The following is a 16,234-nucleotide window of genomic DNA, read 5'->3' as shown; positions in this document are numbered from 1 at the left end:
CTCTCACTGGCCGTGTCCATAATTGAGAGGTCAGTGGTGAGCTTTTTTCCAAATGTAGGTCAAATATTTCCCCTTTCAGTGACAACTGACATTTACAGTGACATTGTAAAGTTCACATATTTCTTAATAATGACCCCTCTGAATACTGACCAGTGACCAGTGTAATGACACTGTCTGCTGAAAGGTCAATGAGACAAATAACACCACGAATTCAGTACAGCTAAACTGAAATGAGAAAATAAGAATAGGAGAAAAGCAGAATGGAGTTATGAGGGGTGAGTGAATGTTGAGCCATCTGGAGAGAGAGGGTGAGCGAGTGTCCTTGACTGCCACATGGTTTGTTTATGAAGTTTGCTGCTGTTTTGTCTCACTGGACATTGTTAAACAAGCCTATACGGTAAACTGTTTCCTTATGTTACATATGTTACTAAATGTTTTCAGGTTTTCTCTTCAAAACATTGTGAACATTTTACAATGCATGCTAAAACAAACAGGGAAATAGTCTTATTAGAATATTATTAAATATTATTAAATATTTCATTAAGTCATATTTCACCTCAAAATCCAATAAATGAAGCCTATTTTTGGACCATGGAGAATTTGGTAACACTTTACAGTAAGGTTTTATTTGTTAACAGCATTTGTTCATCTTAATTAGTTAATGTTAATTTGTAAACATACTATTGTTCATTGTTAATTCATGTTCGTTCAAGCATTACCTAATAATAAATTAAAATTCAGATTATTGTTATTTATTGTAACTACTAAGTTAACCAATGTTAACAAATACAACCTTATTATAAAGTACTGTATTACCACAGATCTTTGCATTGTGATATTATTTAATCAAGCAAATCTCCCTCCAAAATTCTCATTACTGTAATTTAAAGATAATGATGTGTGTGTGTGTGTGTGTGTGTGTGTGTGTGTGTGTGTGTGATATATATACTGTATATAAAATAATAATTACATATTAAATTATTTATTAATTATTATAAATTATTAAATTTATTATTTTTAAATTTATTAAATTATACATTTTTTTTAAATAATTATGTACTCCACTTGTACTGTATTATTTTTCATTTAACATATTTGTATTGAGTATTTTTTTATGTATTTTTTTCTTACAGATAAGACATTTCCTCACTTCATTGTGTGCATGAAATATTTGTATGTTTTGTCATTTGTGTTGTGAAAAATGTAAATTAAATTTCTTTTTTCACCGTTTTCTTTAGATTTTGGAGTGAAATGTGACCGGTATGTTTTCATGAAATACACCCTCTCAGAATTTACACATAACAAAAGGTTAGTCACATATGGTAGAAGCAATAAAACTCAGTCGGTCACCTTGTCTCTAACTACACGCACACAGAAAGAGAGAGAGAGTTTGTCCTTCCCTCTCGCTCTAGTTCAGCATGACGTGTGACCCCCACCATACAGGAGTCATTCATTGAAATACTGAGCAGTGACTGGATCCAGTTGAAACTCTTTTCAAGGGCTCCTGGAGCAAATTACTATTACAGGAGCAACACGATCTGTTACAGCTCACAGTGAGCAGCCTGCAGGATCTTAAACTCTTTTATTATCTCATGCAAATCTGCTGAACTTCAGTTGTGTGTGTGTGTGTGTGAGCTGAAAACTATCTCTCACACACATTCATTATTCTAAACCAACGGAAACCTTTTTCAAGGGTTGACTTTCAGTTTTGTCAGCCTCAGGTTCCTGCTGCTGTTATATTTCAACTCCTGCACCATGAGGAAGGGCTCATGCTGTATGTATGCCACTGGAATCATCAGTGCCCACCTGGTGATCGTGGGAATAGCACTGTTTGTGGCTGGTGTCTTCCAAACCATGATACACAACAAGATTAAGGGGGTAAGTTTTACCAATCTTTCTGTTTTAATTTCATATAATTAGAATATCAGTTCTGTTGTACCTATAAGAAGGGTTTTTATAACATGTGTTACTGTAAACATGTTTATATGGCATGTTTATATGGTTTGAGTGATTGGCGGGTGAGTTTCTAGTGAAACAGGTGGGTTTGAAGCAAGCAGGATACAACAAATGTGAACTTCTCGTGTCATAAAACATCTAGCTTCAGGAAATAAGTTGAACTGTGAGCAAACATTCATGGTAAAATCAACAACAGGCCATATAGATTCTATATGAAGTACAGTTTGTGTTGTGTGCTGTGTGAGAGCTGCACGTGGAGCATACAGTAATGTGATGATGCAGTGTAACATGCAGTCAGTAAAATATGATTAGTGTAATGTGACATGCGATCAGAATAACAAGAAATTATTGTAACATATAATCAGAGTAGCATGTAGTTGGTGTAACATTATCAGGGCAGCATGTAAATACTGTAATATACAGTATAATCAGAGTATCAATAAATAGTGTAATGTAATTAATGTAACATAATCAGAGTAACATGTAAATAGTGTAACGTCATTCATGTAACATAATCAGAGTAACAAGTATGCAGTGTAACATTATTAGAGCAACATGTTAATTCTGTAACGTACAGTATAATTAGAGTAACATTAAATAGTGTAACATAATTAGTGTATCATTATCAGAGTAACATTAAAGATTGGAACAATTTGTAAAACATATAATCAGTGTAACATGTAAAAGGTGTAGCATAATTAGTGTAACTTATTAACAGAGCAACATGTACATAGTGTAACATACAGTATTATCAGAGTATCATTAAATAGTGTAACATATGTAATTAGTGTAACAATCAGAGTAATATGTAAATAGTGTAACATCATTAGTGTAACATAATCAGAGTAATATGTAAATAGTGTAACATACAGTATAATCAAAGTTACATGTAAGTAGTGTAATGTCATTAGTAAAACACAGAGTAGCAAGTATTTAGTGTAACTTTATTAGAGCAACATGTAAATACTGTAATACACAGTATAATCACAGTAACATTTAATAGTGCAACATATAATCAGAGTATCATGTAAATAGTGTAGCATAATTAGTTTAACTTATTATCAGAGCAATATGTAAATAGTGTAACATACAGTATAATCAGAGTTACATGTAAATAGTGTAACATACAGTATAATCAGAGTTACATGTAAATAGTGTAACATACAGTATAATCAGAGTTACATGTAAATAGTGTAACATACAGTATAATCAGAGTTACATGTAAATAGTGTAGCATAATTAGTTTAACTTATTATCAGAGCAATATGTAAATAGTGTAACATACAGTATAATCAGAGTTACATGTAAATAGTGTAACATACAGTTAATAATCAGAGCATATAGACATGTAAATAGTGTAACATACAGTATAATCAGAGTTACATGTAAATAGTGTAACATACAGTATAATCAGAGTGACATGTAAATAGTGTAACATACAGTATAATCAGAGTTACATGTAAATAGTGTAACATACAGTATAATCAGAGTTACATGTAAATAGTGTAGCATAATTAGTTTAACTTATTATCAGAGCAATATGTAAATAGTGTAACATACAGTATAATCAGAGTTACATGTAAATAGTGTAACACAGTATAATCAGAGTTACATGTAAATAGTGTAACATACAGTATAATCAGAGTGACATGTAAATAGTGTAACATACAGTATAATCAGAGTGACATGTAAATAGTGTAACATACAGTATAATCAGAGTTACATGTAAATAGTGTAGCATAATTAGTTTAACTTATTATCAGAGCAATATGTAAATAGTGTAACATACAGTATAATCAGAGTTACATGTAAATAGTGTAACATACAGTATAATCAGAGTTACATGTAAATAGTGTAACATACAGTATAATCAGAGTGACATGTAAATAGTGTAACATACAGTATAATCAGAGTGACATGTAAATAGTGTAACATACAGTATAATCAGAGTGACATGTAAATAGTGTAACATACAGTATAATCAGAGTGACATGTAAATAGTGTAACATACAGTATAATCAGAGTTACATGTAAATAGTGTAACATACAGTATAATCAGAGTTACATGTAAATAGTGTAACATACAGTATAATCAGAGTTACATGTAAATAGTGTAACATAATTAGTTTAACTTATTATCAGAGCAATATGTAAATAGTGTAACATACAGTATAATCAGAGTTACATGTAAGTAGTGTAACATACAGTATAATCAGAGTTACATGTAAGTAGTGTAATGTCATTAGTGTAACACAATCAGAGTACCAAGTATTTAGTGTAAATGTATTAGAGCAACATGTAAATACTGTAATACACAGTATAATCACAGTAACATTTAATATTGTAACATAATTAGTGTAACATAGGGCTCTTCAATTACTTTCTTGCGGGGGCCACATTATCCAAATGAAAACTTGATGGGGGCCAAATATTTTTCTGTACTTATCTTTCATTGTAAGTAACAAGTGAACATGAAAAACAACACTAAATACCATTAATACTGTTTTTTTCTTCTTCTTTTTTTTTTTTTTTACATTATAATAGTCTGGGGTATTCAGTTAACATTTTTGAAGGTCTGGCCATAAACTCCTTTTTCAGATCTGTCTGAAGAACAAAGATGACTTTTTATAACCTTTACTAACAACTAGGTTTTGATATTATATAGCTTTACTTTGAAAATAAAAACAAAATGAACATTTTAGGGCTATTGTTTACAAACCATGAAAACTATGAGGTACACTTAGATCTGCTATAGCCCATATCACTGACTCACAGCTGTTTACAGAACAAAACAGTCAGGATAACTTCATGTATGCAGGTTGAGTGACGCTTCACATTATCACCATTTACAAGCATTACAGACACTGAACAGATGAGACACACCAGGAAACTTTACTATGCATTTTCTTTAAAGGGCCGCTTTGCATCATTAATTTCATTAATTTCAACTGTGATACATTTTTACATAGATTTGACTGTGCTCCGCACCACAACTAAGCAATAAAAAAATTTGATTAAATAAGATGCAAATCAAACATGCCTAAACCTAAACTGTACTGGTTCTTGTTTTGGAAAGCAGTATGACTGAACTATGGCTAGAAAAATGTAAACATGCGCACTCTGATCAGGATCTCTGCGCTAACTGACGACCAATAATTATGAATGCTGTTGCACATGCTGCTGAGTGTTGTTAAACTCACTGCTGAGTTTTAAAAGTGCTGTAAGCGATTTCAGCCATTCTACTTCCATGAGACTGAGCTGTTGGATACGCCCCCTCTTTCTAAAACCCCGAACTCCAAAGATACCAAAATGAGCATTATTGAGAGCAGAAATGGTTGTTAAAAACAACAGCTGCAAAATAGCGCCCTCAACTGATAACTGTTATTAACAACATGGCATAAAAATGCATTATGCCTCAATAATTCGCTGCAACTGCAATACTATGAAAACGCGCAAAATGATTGACAGGTGAAAAGCGCCAGAGACCGTGGTCCGTGGACACATTTTTGTTTGCGTTTTACAGAGTCTAGAGCTGTTACAGAGACCGGTGAGATATCTCACAACACTTATTTCATAAATATCTTTCAGGGAGTAGGAACATTGTTTGCATACCTTTCCACGAAACAATAATAAAATGATTGCCGGGCCTTCAGTTGAATAGCCCTGATGTACCTGTTAATAGTGTAACATACAGTATAATTAAAATAACATGAAATAGTTTAACATAATTAGTGTAACCTACTGTAACATTGTAACATAATTAGGTTAACATATAACCAGAGCAACATGTAAATAGTGTCATATAAGTTCAATGTAACATGTAATCAGTGTGAAGTGTGATCAGAGTAACTTTAAACAGTCACATGTTCACTGCAGTTTTTATTCGTGTGTCAGTAACCACAGTTTCTCTTCCTCAAATTGAACTCTGTATAAAAGTCACTGTCATCTCCACATAATGCTTTACAGAAAATACTACCACATGACAGCACGTCATGGTAAAGAAACAAATTATGAAATCAACAATCCCTCATTTAAAACAACAAAACAGCTGTTATAACTGAACTGAAACTGTTTCCTTGGCTGAAAAATTTATCATACCGGCTCTGAAATTTAGGGTGAAATATATCAAAGTCATTAGCATGCATTGTTATTTTTTAACTAATAATTTTAACCCTATAATGCTGTGTGTATCAAATATGATACACAACGGTTGACAGCTCCTGTTTCACTCTCTGTGTAAGCTGACGAGCCAAACAATCTGTAGTATGTAAGTTTCACATGTTTATGGCACCATCTAGTGGTTATTTGTAAAAAGAGTGGTTTATATCGGTCAATTTAAAATGGTGGTGGACTTGCGTGAAAAGTGACTCTTATGTTGGGATAAATGACAGATTATTTTAAGTAAAAGTGACAGTAATTATTATATTGTTACTGATATTTTAAAATGAGTATTTGCTGAATATAAGCAACTTGTGCTTGGTTAAAATTTTGTATATTATTTTATTGAAAAAGACTGTTGAAATCCATGTATCAGATATGCTACAACAGGCTTTAGAGGAATATCTCTCAATCACCATTACATTACATTCATGCACACCACAACAAAATTGCAGAGCTTTGAAATTCTGACATATACATATTGTAAGATATATTTAAAGTGTGAATAATGACCTTTAAAGCCTAATGTATCAAATATGATATATATGAAAAAAAGAAACGTGCAATTTTATTTTTACTTTTCTTACGATTTATTTTTATAGTTTGTCTAATGGTGCTAAAAACAGTTTAATTTCCAAAAATGTGAATATGTCAGGCTTTACAGGGTTAATGAAATCAGCCAATCAAAACTCTCCTAGTGTTCTGTGTGTTAACAGACCAAACGCTCTTTCTGTATGTAAAAGTCATTGACAGCAGCAGCTTTCGGTTAACAGGAAACACATTGTGTGGATTTGCTGAAGCCTGTGTTGATTCATTGCTGTGTGTCTGTGTGTGTGTGTGTGTGTGTTTGTGTGTGTGTGTTCTCGGGGGTTATGGGTGTGGAGATAGCTATTTGAAAAGTCCTCTTCATTTGAGCTCATCTGCCATAAGATTCTTTGATGTTTAACTGGTTCAAATCCTCATAATATCTCAGTGTGAGTATTTTTGTCTGTCCCATGGGTTTCACATCTTTGATATTCTGTTTATTGATTCAAAGATGGTTATTGTATTCTTTGGCCTGTCTCAGTAGTTTCAATACACTTCAAGGTGAGGAAAGGCAAGTTTATTTATGTTGCACAATTCAAAGTGTTACATATGCATAATAAAGAAAAAGAGAAATATTGACGTATAAAAGTTTAAATATTGAAGTTAGTTTAATTAAAACATTGATTGAAACCAACAATAAAGAAATGGTATAAATAAAAGGACATGCATTGAAATAAAATCAAACTAAATGATAAACATTTATCTGTTCAATACTACAACCAAAGTGAATGAGTTCTCTTAGTATTTTTCCAGCGATAACTAGAGTAGTTATTTAACTGTGTAAAGATGCCAATGTCCCACCCACAGCCAAATACTGTATAACAGCACATGCTGATCCAGGAATGGAGTTTGGTTTGAACCCCCCATGTTTAAAGGCATGAAGCCTCTGCTGATTATATCTATGGGCTTCAGTACTTCAAAACCCTTCCGATAAACCTCGGTTTATCTTGCTCTCCTCTGGGATCATACTTAATAGATGTTTGGAAAACTAAATGTTGTGTCTGTTGCTGCACCACATTAAAATATGGGTGAAATATGACTCGTTCTTGACAGGTCTCTCATGACTCTGGTTTATGTCCACTGATTTGTCTGAACTCATTTTATAAGTAAATTTAAAGAAACAGCTCAGAACTCTTTAACACTAGAGAAATTCAAGGGTTTGTGTGCCGCATCCATCTATAAAAGCTGGATATTTATAAACAACACATCCTAATTGTTACGTAATTCTGAGTTTTATATATTTACAATCAGCCATCATTTCTGTGGTGTGGCTTTCTTCCCTTCAGTCTTTCATCAAGTTTAAAATAGACTGATGTGAGAACAACAGAACCACATTAAAGTGTTTGCAATGAGTTGGGTTGGGAACCGAGTACCTGTTCTTGTTCAGAAACGGTCCCATAAAAAAAAAACAACAACAAAAAAACAGGGGGCCTAGGTAGCTCAGTGAGTTTTGACGCTGACTACCACTCCTGGAGTCATGAGTTTGAATCCAGGGTGTGCTGAGTGAATCCAGCCAGGTCTCCTAAGCAACCAAATTGGCCCGGTTGCTAGGGAGGGTAGAGTCACATGGGGTAACCTCCTCGTGGTCGCGATTAGTGGTTCTCGCTCTCAATGAGGCGTGTGGTGAGTTGTGTGTGGATCGTGGAGAGTAGCATGAGCCTCCACATGCTGTGAGTCTCCGCGGTGTCATGCACAACGAGTCACGTGATAAGATGCACGGATTGACGTCTCAGAAGCGGAGGCAACTGAGACTTGTCCTCTGCCACCCAGATTGAGGTAACCGTGCCACCATGAGGACCTACTAAGTAGTGGGAATTGGGCATTCCAAATTGGGGAGAAAAAGGGTATATATATATATATATATATATATATATAAAAATAAAAATAAAATGATTTTCATGACTTTCAGCTCCAATATTCAATCTAATGCACGAAACACATGGCACAACCAGTGTGGTCTGATTCCCGAACAAATGACTCTTAAGCTAACAACACACAAACAATTATAATATTTAATGTCTTGGAAATCATTGAACACATCCCATTAAACATTCACAGTGCTGTGGAAAAAGTAAGTGAACCCCTAGTCTAAAGATGTAAATAAAAGCTAATTAGAGTCAGAAGTTGGCAAACGTGGCATACAGTTAATGAGATTGGAGGTGTGGGTTAGAGCTACTTTGACTTATAAAAAGCACTCAAGCATTTTGAGTTTGCTATTCACAAGAAACATCAATCAATCAAATCACTTTATTGTCACACAGCCATATACACAAGTGCAATTCTTGGGTGCAGTTCCGATCAACATAGCAGTCGTGAAAGTGATGAGACATATACCAATTTACAATAACATCAAATTAACACAGCACAATTTAAACATCTGATATACACATAATTACACTCAACAATATACAAATAATAACATACACTGTACAGTATACAATACGCGCTATATAGATACACATTATTCAATAAAAAATAAAAATAAAAATATATATAAAAAGATATATATATATATATATATATATATATATATAGAATGTACAGTATTGTACTGTATTGACATTCAGGCTGTCGGTTGATAGTCAGTTGTTAAGAGAGAACATAATATAATAATAATAATATAATTTATAATAGTCCGGTGTGAGATATAAGAGTAAGGGTAATAAAGTGCAGTGCTGATGTATTTTGATCGTGGGAGATCAAGAGTTCAAAAGTCTGATTGCTTGGGGGAAGAAGCTATCATGGAGTCGGCTGGTGCGGGTCCTGATGCTGCGATGCCGCCTACCTGATGGTAGCAGTGAGAACAGCCCATGGCTCGGGTGGCTGGAGTCTCTGATGATCCTCCGAGCTTTTTTCACACACCGCCTTGTATATATTTCCTGGAGGGAGGGAAGCTCACCTCCGATGATGTGTCTGGCAGTTCGCACCACCCTTTGCAGTGCTTTGCGGTTGTGGGCAGTGCTATTGCCGTACCAGTCGGAGATACAGCCAGTCAGGATGCTCTCTACAGTGCAGGTGTAGAACCGTGTGAGGATGTGGCGGTTCATTCCAAACTTCCTCAGCTGTCTCAGGAAGAAGAGGCGCTGATGAGCCTTCTTCACAACGACTTCAGTGTAGATGGACCATGTGAGTTCCTCAGTGATGTGGACACCCAGGAACTTGAAGCTGCTGACTCTCTCCACCGGTGCTCCATTGATGGTGATGGGACTGTGTTCTCTGTCTTTTCTTCTGAAGTCCACCACAAGCTCCTTTGTCTTACTGATGTTGAGGGAGAGGTTGTGCTCCTGACACCAGTGTGTCAGAGTGTGCACCTCCTCTCTGTAGGCTGTTTCATCATTGTCAGTGATCAGACCTACCACCGTCGTGTCATCAGCAAACTTAATGATGGCATTGGAGCTATATGTTGCCACACAGTCATGTGTGTACAAGGAATACAGGAGTGGGCTGAGAACACAGCCCTGCGGGGCTCCAGTGTTGAGGGTCAGTGATGAGGAGATGTTGCTGCCTATTCTAACCACCTGGCATCTGCTTGACAGGAAGTCCAGGATCCAGCTGCACAGTGAACTGTTTAAGCCCAGAGGCCGGAGTTTCTCATCAAGCTTGGAGGGCACTATGGTGTTGAATGCTGAGCTGTAGTCTACAAACAGCATTCTCACATAAATGTTCTTTTTTTCCAGGTGGGAGAGAGCAGTGTGTATTGTAGATGCAATGGCATCATCAGTGGAGCGGTTGTTGCGGTAAGCAAACTGCAGCGGGTCAAGAGAGAGAGGCAGCACAGAGCAGATGTAATCTCTGATTAGTCTCTCAAAACATTTGCTGATGATGGGGGTCAGAGCAACAGGACGCCAGTCATTTAAACAAGTTATTTTTGATTGTTTTGGTACAGGCACAATGGTGGATGTTTTAAAGCATGTGGGGACTACAGACAAAGAGAGGGAAAGGTTGAAAAGATAATGCAGCAGTCCCTCGTCTCTCGTTGGAAAGAGATCCGCGCTTTCAGCTCGCAGAGCTTGTTATCCAGAGACTGAACATTTGCCAGTAGAATAGTGGGTAGCGGGGGTCGATTTGCGTGGCGTCTTACTCTGATGAGAACGCCGGCTCTGTTTCTCCTTTTCCTCCTGCGTTTCTGCGGCCGTGCTGCCCAGACAAAGGGCTCTGCTTGCGTGTTTGTAAACATCGGGTCGGCATTGAGGAATGTGAAGTCCGGTTTTCGGTGTGAGATCGCTGAACCAATGTCCAAAAGTGTTTGTCTGTCGTAGACAATAAGGCAGACAACATCCAAGACAAAAAACATAAGAATTGTGAACAAAACAAACAAAACATTGCTATGTTGTGTCGGAGCTCGCAATGCAGCAGCCATACTCGGCGCCATCTTGAGTCCGCTGACATCTGCTGACATGGACCATGCCTCGCAAAACAGAGATCTCAGAAGACCTCCGATCAAGAATTGTTGCTTTGTATAAAGCTGGAAAGGGTTACAAAGTTATCTTGAAGAGCTTAGATAGTCATCTGTCCACAGTTAGACAAACTGTCTATAAATGGAGATGATTTAGTACTGTGGGTACTCTCTCTAGAAGTGGCCGTACAGTCAAGATGACGCAAAGGGCACACCGCAGAATGATCAATGAGGTAAAAAGAACCCTAGAGTGACAGATAAAGACTTGAAGGAATGATTGTAACTGGTTAACATCTCTGTTCATGAGTCTACTATACAGAAAACATTAAACAGGTATGGTGTTCATGGCGGGACACCACGAAGGAAGCCGCTGCTTTCAAACAGAAACATTTCTGCATGTCTGAAGTTTAACAAAGACCAGTTTGACACTCCACAACACTACTGGGAAAATGTTTTGTGGACTGATGGAAAGGTTGAATTGTTTGGGAAGAACACGCAGCACTACGTATGCCGTAAAAAGGGCACCACATACCAACATGAAAACATCATCCCAACGGTGAAGTACAGTGGAGGGAGCATCATGATTTGGGGCTGCATTGTGTTTACCTATATTTGATGAGATCACATTTTATGACCAATTAATGCAGAAAACCAGCTAATTCCAAAGGGTTCACTTACTTTTTCTTGCCACTGTACATTAGTTAGGGTCAATTATTGGATTGCATTTCTGCCTATCAAAAGGCTGTAAAAAGTAAACTGCCTTACAAGAATTAATACATTTATTTATACATTTGTTATATCTGCTCTGTTGAAATCTGAAATGATCTCATTTGTAAACACTGCTGAGGGCAGTAAATGCAGTAAGAATTTCATGTCTTATTTTCAAATCATTCTTCCTCAAAAGTACTAAAAGAATTGTTAATGGAGCTGTTAAAGAACCAGAATCATTACATTTGTTATGATCCCCATCCATAGAAATGATTCAGTTCAGAACCCACTTTGAATGAAACCATTAATGATTCAACAATGTTTTACTGTATGCAAATGAACAGTGATGTGATGCAGCAACTACCAATGGGAGTAAAGACAGTTAAGCATTTACTGCTGGTTTATTCAACATAATCAGCAGATCATGTGCACTCCACTGTCTGCATTGTGTCACTGATCATTTGCATAAAGCTGCTAAAAACATTTAAAAACATTTTCAAATTGGCAACGGTGGCCATCACTCAGGTTACCTTAAATCGGCAACTCTTATTGAAAATGGATGATTTTAGGTTGTGTTTTTGCTGCCAATTAAGCCATTTTGACTAGACAAACAAAGTGCAACAAGATCATTTGTTGGTCGGTTGAGTTTTATTTTTGTTTCTGTTTGAGTCATATAGCGTGCAGTTAATACAATAGTCATGTTCACACTGGCCTTGAGTTATTACGACCCGGTAACATGCTCTGACCTTCAGTGACAATTGAAGTACAGTAAATGACGCAGAATTACTGCAGGAAACAATTTATCACTTGTGCAATATATATTTTTTTATTTATGTATTTTTTATTTCTTTGGACTCACATGGCTGGAGTTTGACTTGTGAAAACAACTTCTCTTTTGGCCATTAAAAAAGCCTAAAATACCAGCACAGCTTAGATTTGAATAAACAGCTCATTGTTCAGAACACTTATTTCAGTAAAGCGTTTTTTTTTCTAGCAGACTTGCGAGGAAGTCGCTGGATTTCAACATGAGTAAAGAAGTGAGACTCGCCCCAGTTTATTTCAGGAATGACTATAAGCCAAAGCCGTTGGTCATGTTATCTTGAAGGTGTGTGTGTGTATGTGTGTTAATCAGGGTCATTCAGTACACTTTACTAACAGAGTAAGTATGGTTTCAGTGGTTTAGCTGTGAGGGAACTACATTGCAGTGTATTGTGGTTCATAACGTATATTTGCTGACACATTCTGCGTTTATGTGATAGCTACGACTTGATGTGCTTCTATGGTTATTAAAATGCGCCTTACATAAGCTGAAAAATACTTGATTTCTATCACAAGTCCCATCTGGGCTTGTTTTGTACATCCAATAGTGTTAAGATGTCCTTTCTCCATCATTTGATCATGGAAGCGCTCTTTTGTGTGTTTGTGGTGTGTATGTCAGTGTAATGACTCCGGGCGGATGCATCACAAAGGTTCCGCCCTTCAAACCAGTGTTTATGTTTATTAACGGTAAATGCATTAATCGTGATTAAAAATTAACATGTTAAACTTTTGTCATTAATCGTATGTGTTAAACTATTTGAATGCACATTAACTAATGATCTGTTAAGCCTTCTATAAAGTATAAATGGTTGTTAATTTTTTTATTTAAAATTAGTTTACTGCCTGCTTTCCTCGGGTGGTAATAGCGTGATGTTTATTGCACCGGGCAAATAGCGCAGAGTTTGTCAATAATGTGCCATCTATAAGGAGCCTAATATACATAGAATGTAGGCTTTTTTGCATGGAAAGGAATGACAATGTCTGACTTCATTTAACCACTTCAACTCAAAAGGGGGTGCTATATCGCGGAAAAAGTTTACGCTTAAAATGCTCAAGTCCCCATATACATCAGTCAGGCATATGAGGTATCGTTTGAAAGCTTAAAATCTGTACTTTTTATAAATAACCATGACTTGTGCATTTATGTTACTTAAAATAACAAAATAAGGCCTTAAAACATCTGCGTCGCAAATAGGCACCACCTAGTGGTCATGTGGTAGAAATATTAATATGAATATAAAAGTCTTTAAAATAGAACTTAAATTGACAAAATATATATTAAATGAAAGATCTTATTCTCAGGAATGTGACTGTACAGTGCCCTAATACCACAGTTTGAAAGATTTTCAAACAATCACAAAATGAAATATAATATTTGTAAGTCATCAAATACAAACGTCTCTTTTATGCACAGATCACTGCTGCTGTAAGCCCCAAATAGCTAAAATACACACTATATTGCCAAAAGTATTCGCTCACCCATCCAAATAATTGAATTCAGGTGTTCCAATCACTTCCATGGCCACAGGTGTATAAAATGAAGCACCTAGGCATGCAGACTGCTTCTACAAACATTTGTGAAAGAATGGGCCGCTCTCAGGAGCTCAGTGAATTCCAGCGTGGTACTGTGATAGGATGCCACCTGTGCAACAAGTCCAGTCGTGAAATTTCCTCACTACTAAATATTCCACAGTCAACTGTCAGTGGTATTATAACAAAGTGGAAGCGATTGGGAATGACAGCAACTCAGCCACGAAGTGGTAGGCCACGTAAAATGACAGCAGCGGGGTCAGCGGATGCTGAGGCGCATAGTGCGCAGAGGTCGCCAACTTTCTGCAGAGTCAATCGCTACAGACCTCCAAAGTTCATGTGGCCTTCAGATTAGCTCAAGAACAGTGCGTAGAGAGCTTCATGGAATGGGTTTCCATGGCCGAGCAGCTGCATCCAAGCCATACATCACCAAGTGCAATGCAAAGCGTCGGATGCAGTGGTGTAAAGCACGCCGCCACTGGACTCTAGAGCAGTGGAGACACGTTCTCTGGAGTGACGAATCACACTTCTCCATCTGGCAATCTGATGGATGAGTCTGGGTTTGGCGGTTGCCAGGAGAACGGTACTTGTCTGACTGCATTGTGCCAACTGTGAAGTTTGGTGGAGGGGGGATTATGGTGTGGGGTTGTTTTTCAGGAGCTGGGCTTGGCCCCTTAGTTCCAGTGAAAGGAACTCTGAATGCTTCAGCATACCAAGAGATTTTGGACAATTCCATGCTCCCAACTTTGTGGGAACAGTTTGGGGATGGCCCCTTCCTGTTCCAACATGACTGCGCACCAGTGCACAAAACAAGGTCCATAAAGACATGGATGAGCGAGTTTGGTGTGGAAGAACTTGACTGGCCTGCACAGAGTCCTGACCTCAACCCGATAGAGCACCTTTGGGATGAATTAGAGCGAAGACTGCGAGCCAGGCCTTCTCGTCCAACATCAGTGTCTGACCTCACAAATGCGCTTCTGGAAGAATGGTCAAAAATTCCCATAAACACACTCCTAAACCTTGTGGAAAGCTTTCCCAGAAGAGTTGAAGCTGTTATAGCTGCAAAGGGTGGGCCGACGTCATATTAAACCCTATGGATTAAGAATGGGATGTCACTTAAGTTCATATGCATCTAAAGGCAGATGAGCAAATACTTCTGGCAATATAGTGTAATTGTTTACTTGTCTGTGAGCTTGCAATCCTGCAGGAAAAGCATGCTAAACAAATCATCAGAAATATTTGTGGGGGGGTGGTTTCTGAAAAAAATTAGACCAATTTTTGGCAGCTAGAACAGCTGAACAGCTCTGTTTGCTGTGAAGTGGACTAGAATTTATCTTCATAGTCAAACGTCTGGACACACTAGCGGTCTTATGAAATCACAAATCAGAGTGCTGGTGTTAAAACACGTTTCTGGGTCTGGATCTCTCTTCTTGGCGCTCTCTGGCCTTATTTCTGTCGAGCGTTCATCCCGCAGCACGGATCTCCCCCATGATCGATCGAGCAGACTGCCAGGTCTGTCCCAACACACCTTACCGGTCCAACCAGCGCCAAGGGTTTGGGGTGATTGCACGCGGGTCAGAGGTTATCCGATTCTGGTGTTACACTTGACCCAATGAGCTGGACAAGCTGTTTCAGAAACTTTTGTAATAATATGTCTTCATATTTTTGCCTCCCTCTTATGATTGATGTCATGTATGAATGTCTTAATCTTTAATCTTTCCTTGTTCTCTTAAAACTTAAGTGTTTCTGTGCTGGCACTTTGGCAGAAGATCTAGTGGTCTGATGGATCTGGAACAAACAGGATCACTGAACTTTGCCAGTTTGTGAAGAATTTGGCCATATTTAGAAATGCTCAGAATAAATGAGCAGGCAAAATTTGAAAAGGAGGTCATGACCTCCTAAATATGATCATTACAGGTTAAACTGACAACATGTGAATGACTGTTCATTTAAAATGTGTATCTACTAAACGTATATTTTGTCAGCTTTTAGGAGTACACTAGCATATGGATGTCCTTAAAGCTATAGACATTAAGTAAAAGACACAAAGCTTGACTTTATAATGTCTTTTCATTAAACAGG

The 16,234-nt window shown here is 37.1% G+C and overlaps 1 protein-coding gene across 3 annotated transcripts in view; it reads left to right on the top strand.

Annotated features, from left to right (window-relative positions):
- The first annotated feature begins 253 nt into the window (after positions 1–253).
- LOC127429250 (lysosome membrane protein 2-like) overlaps positions 254–16,234 on the top strand; it is a 46,588-nt gene continuing 30,607 nt past the window's right edge. For 2 of the 3 annotated variants that reach the window (XM_051678178.1, XM_051678177.1), the window contains exons 1-3: positions 254–275; positions 1,239–1,308; positions 1,716–1,878. In XM_051678178.1, coding sequence (XP_051534138.1) covers positions 269–275; positions 1,239–1,308; positions 1,716–1,878 — 240 coding nt within the window. In that variant the 5' untranslated portion in view covers positions 254–268. The remainder of the gene's footprint in view (positions 276–1,238; positions 1,309–1,715; positions 1,879–16,234) is intronic. The other variant, XM_051678179.1, reaches the window with a different exon arrangement.

The sequence above is a fragment of the Myxocyprinus asiaticus genome, chromosome 38, assembly GCF_019703515.2.
Source record: "Myxocyprinus asiaticus isolate MX2 ecotype Aquarium Trade chromosome 38, UBuf_Myxa_2, whole genome shotgun sequence".
NCBI lineage: Eukaryota > Metazoa > Chordata > Actinopteri > Cypriniformes > Catostomidae > Myxocyprinus > Myxocyprinus asiaticus.
Note: the sequence above shows the minus strand (reverse complement) of the source record. Positions and strands in the feature narration are given on the sequence as shown.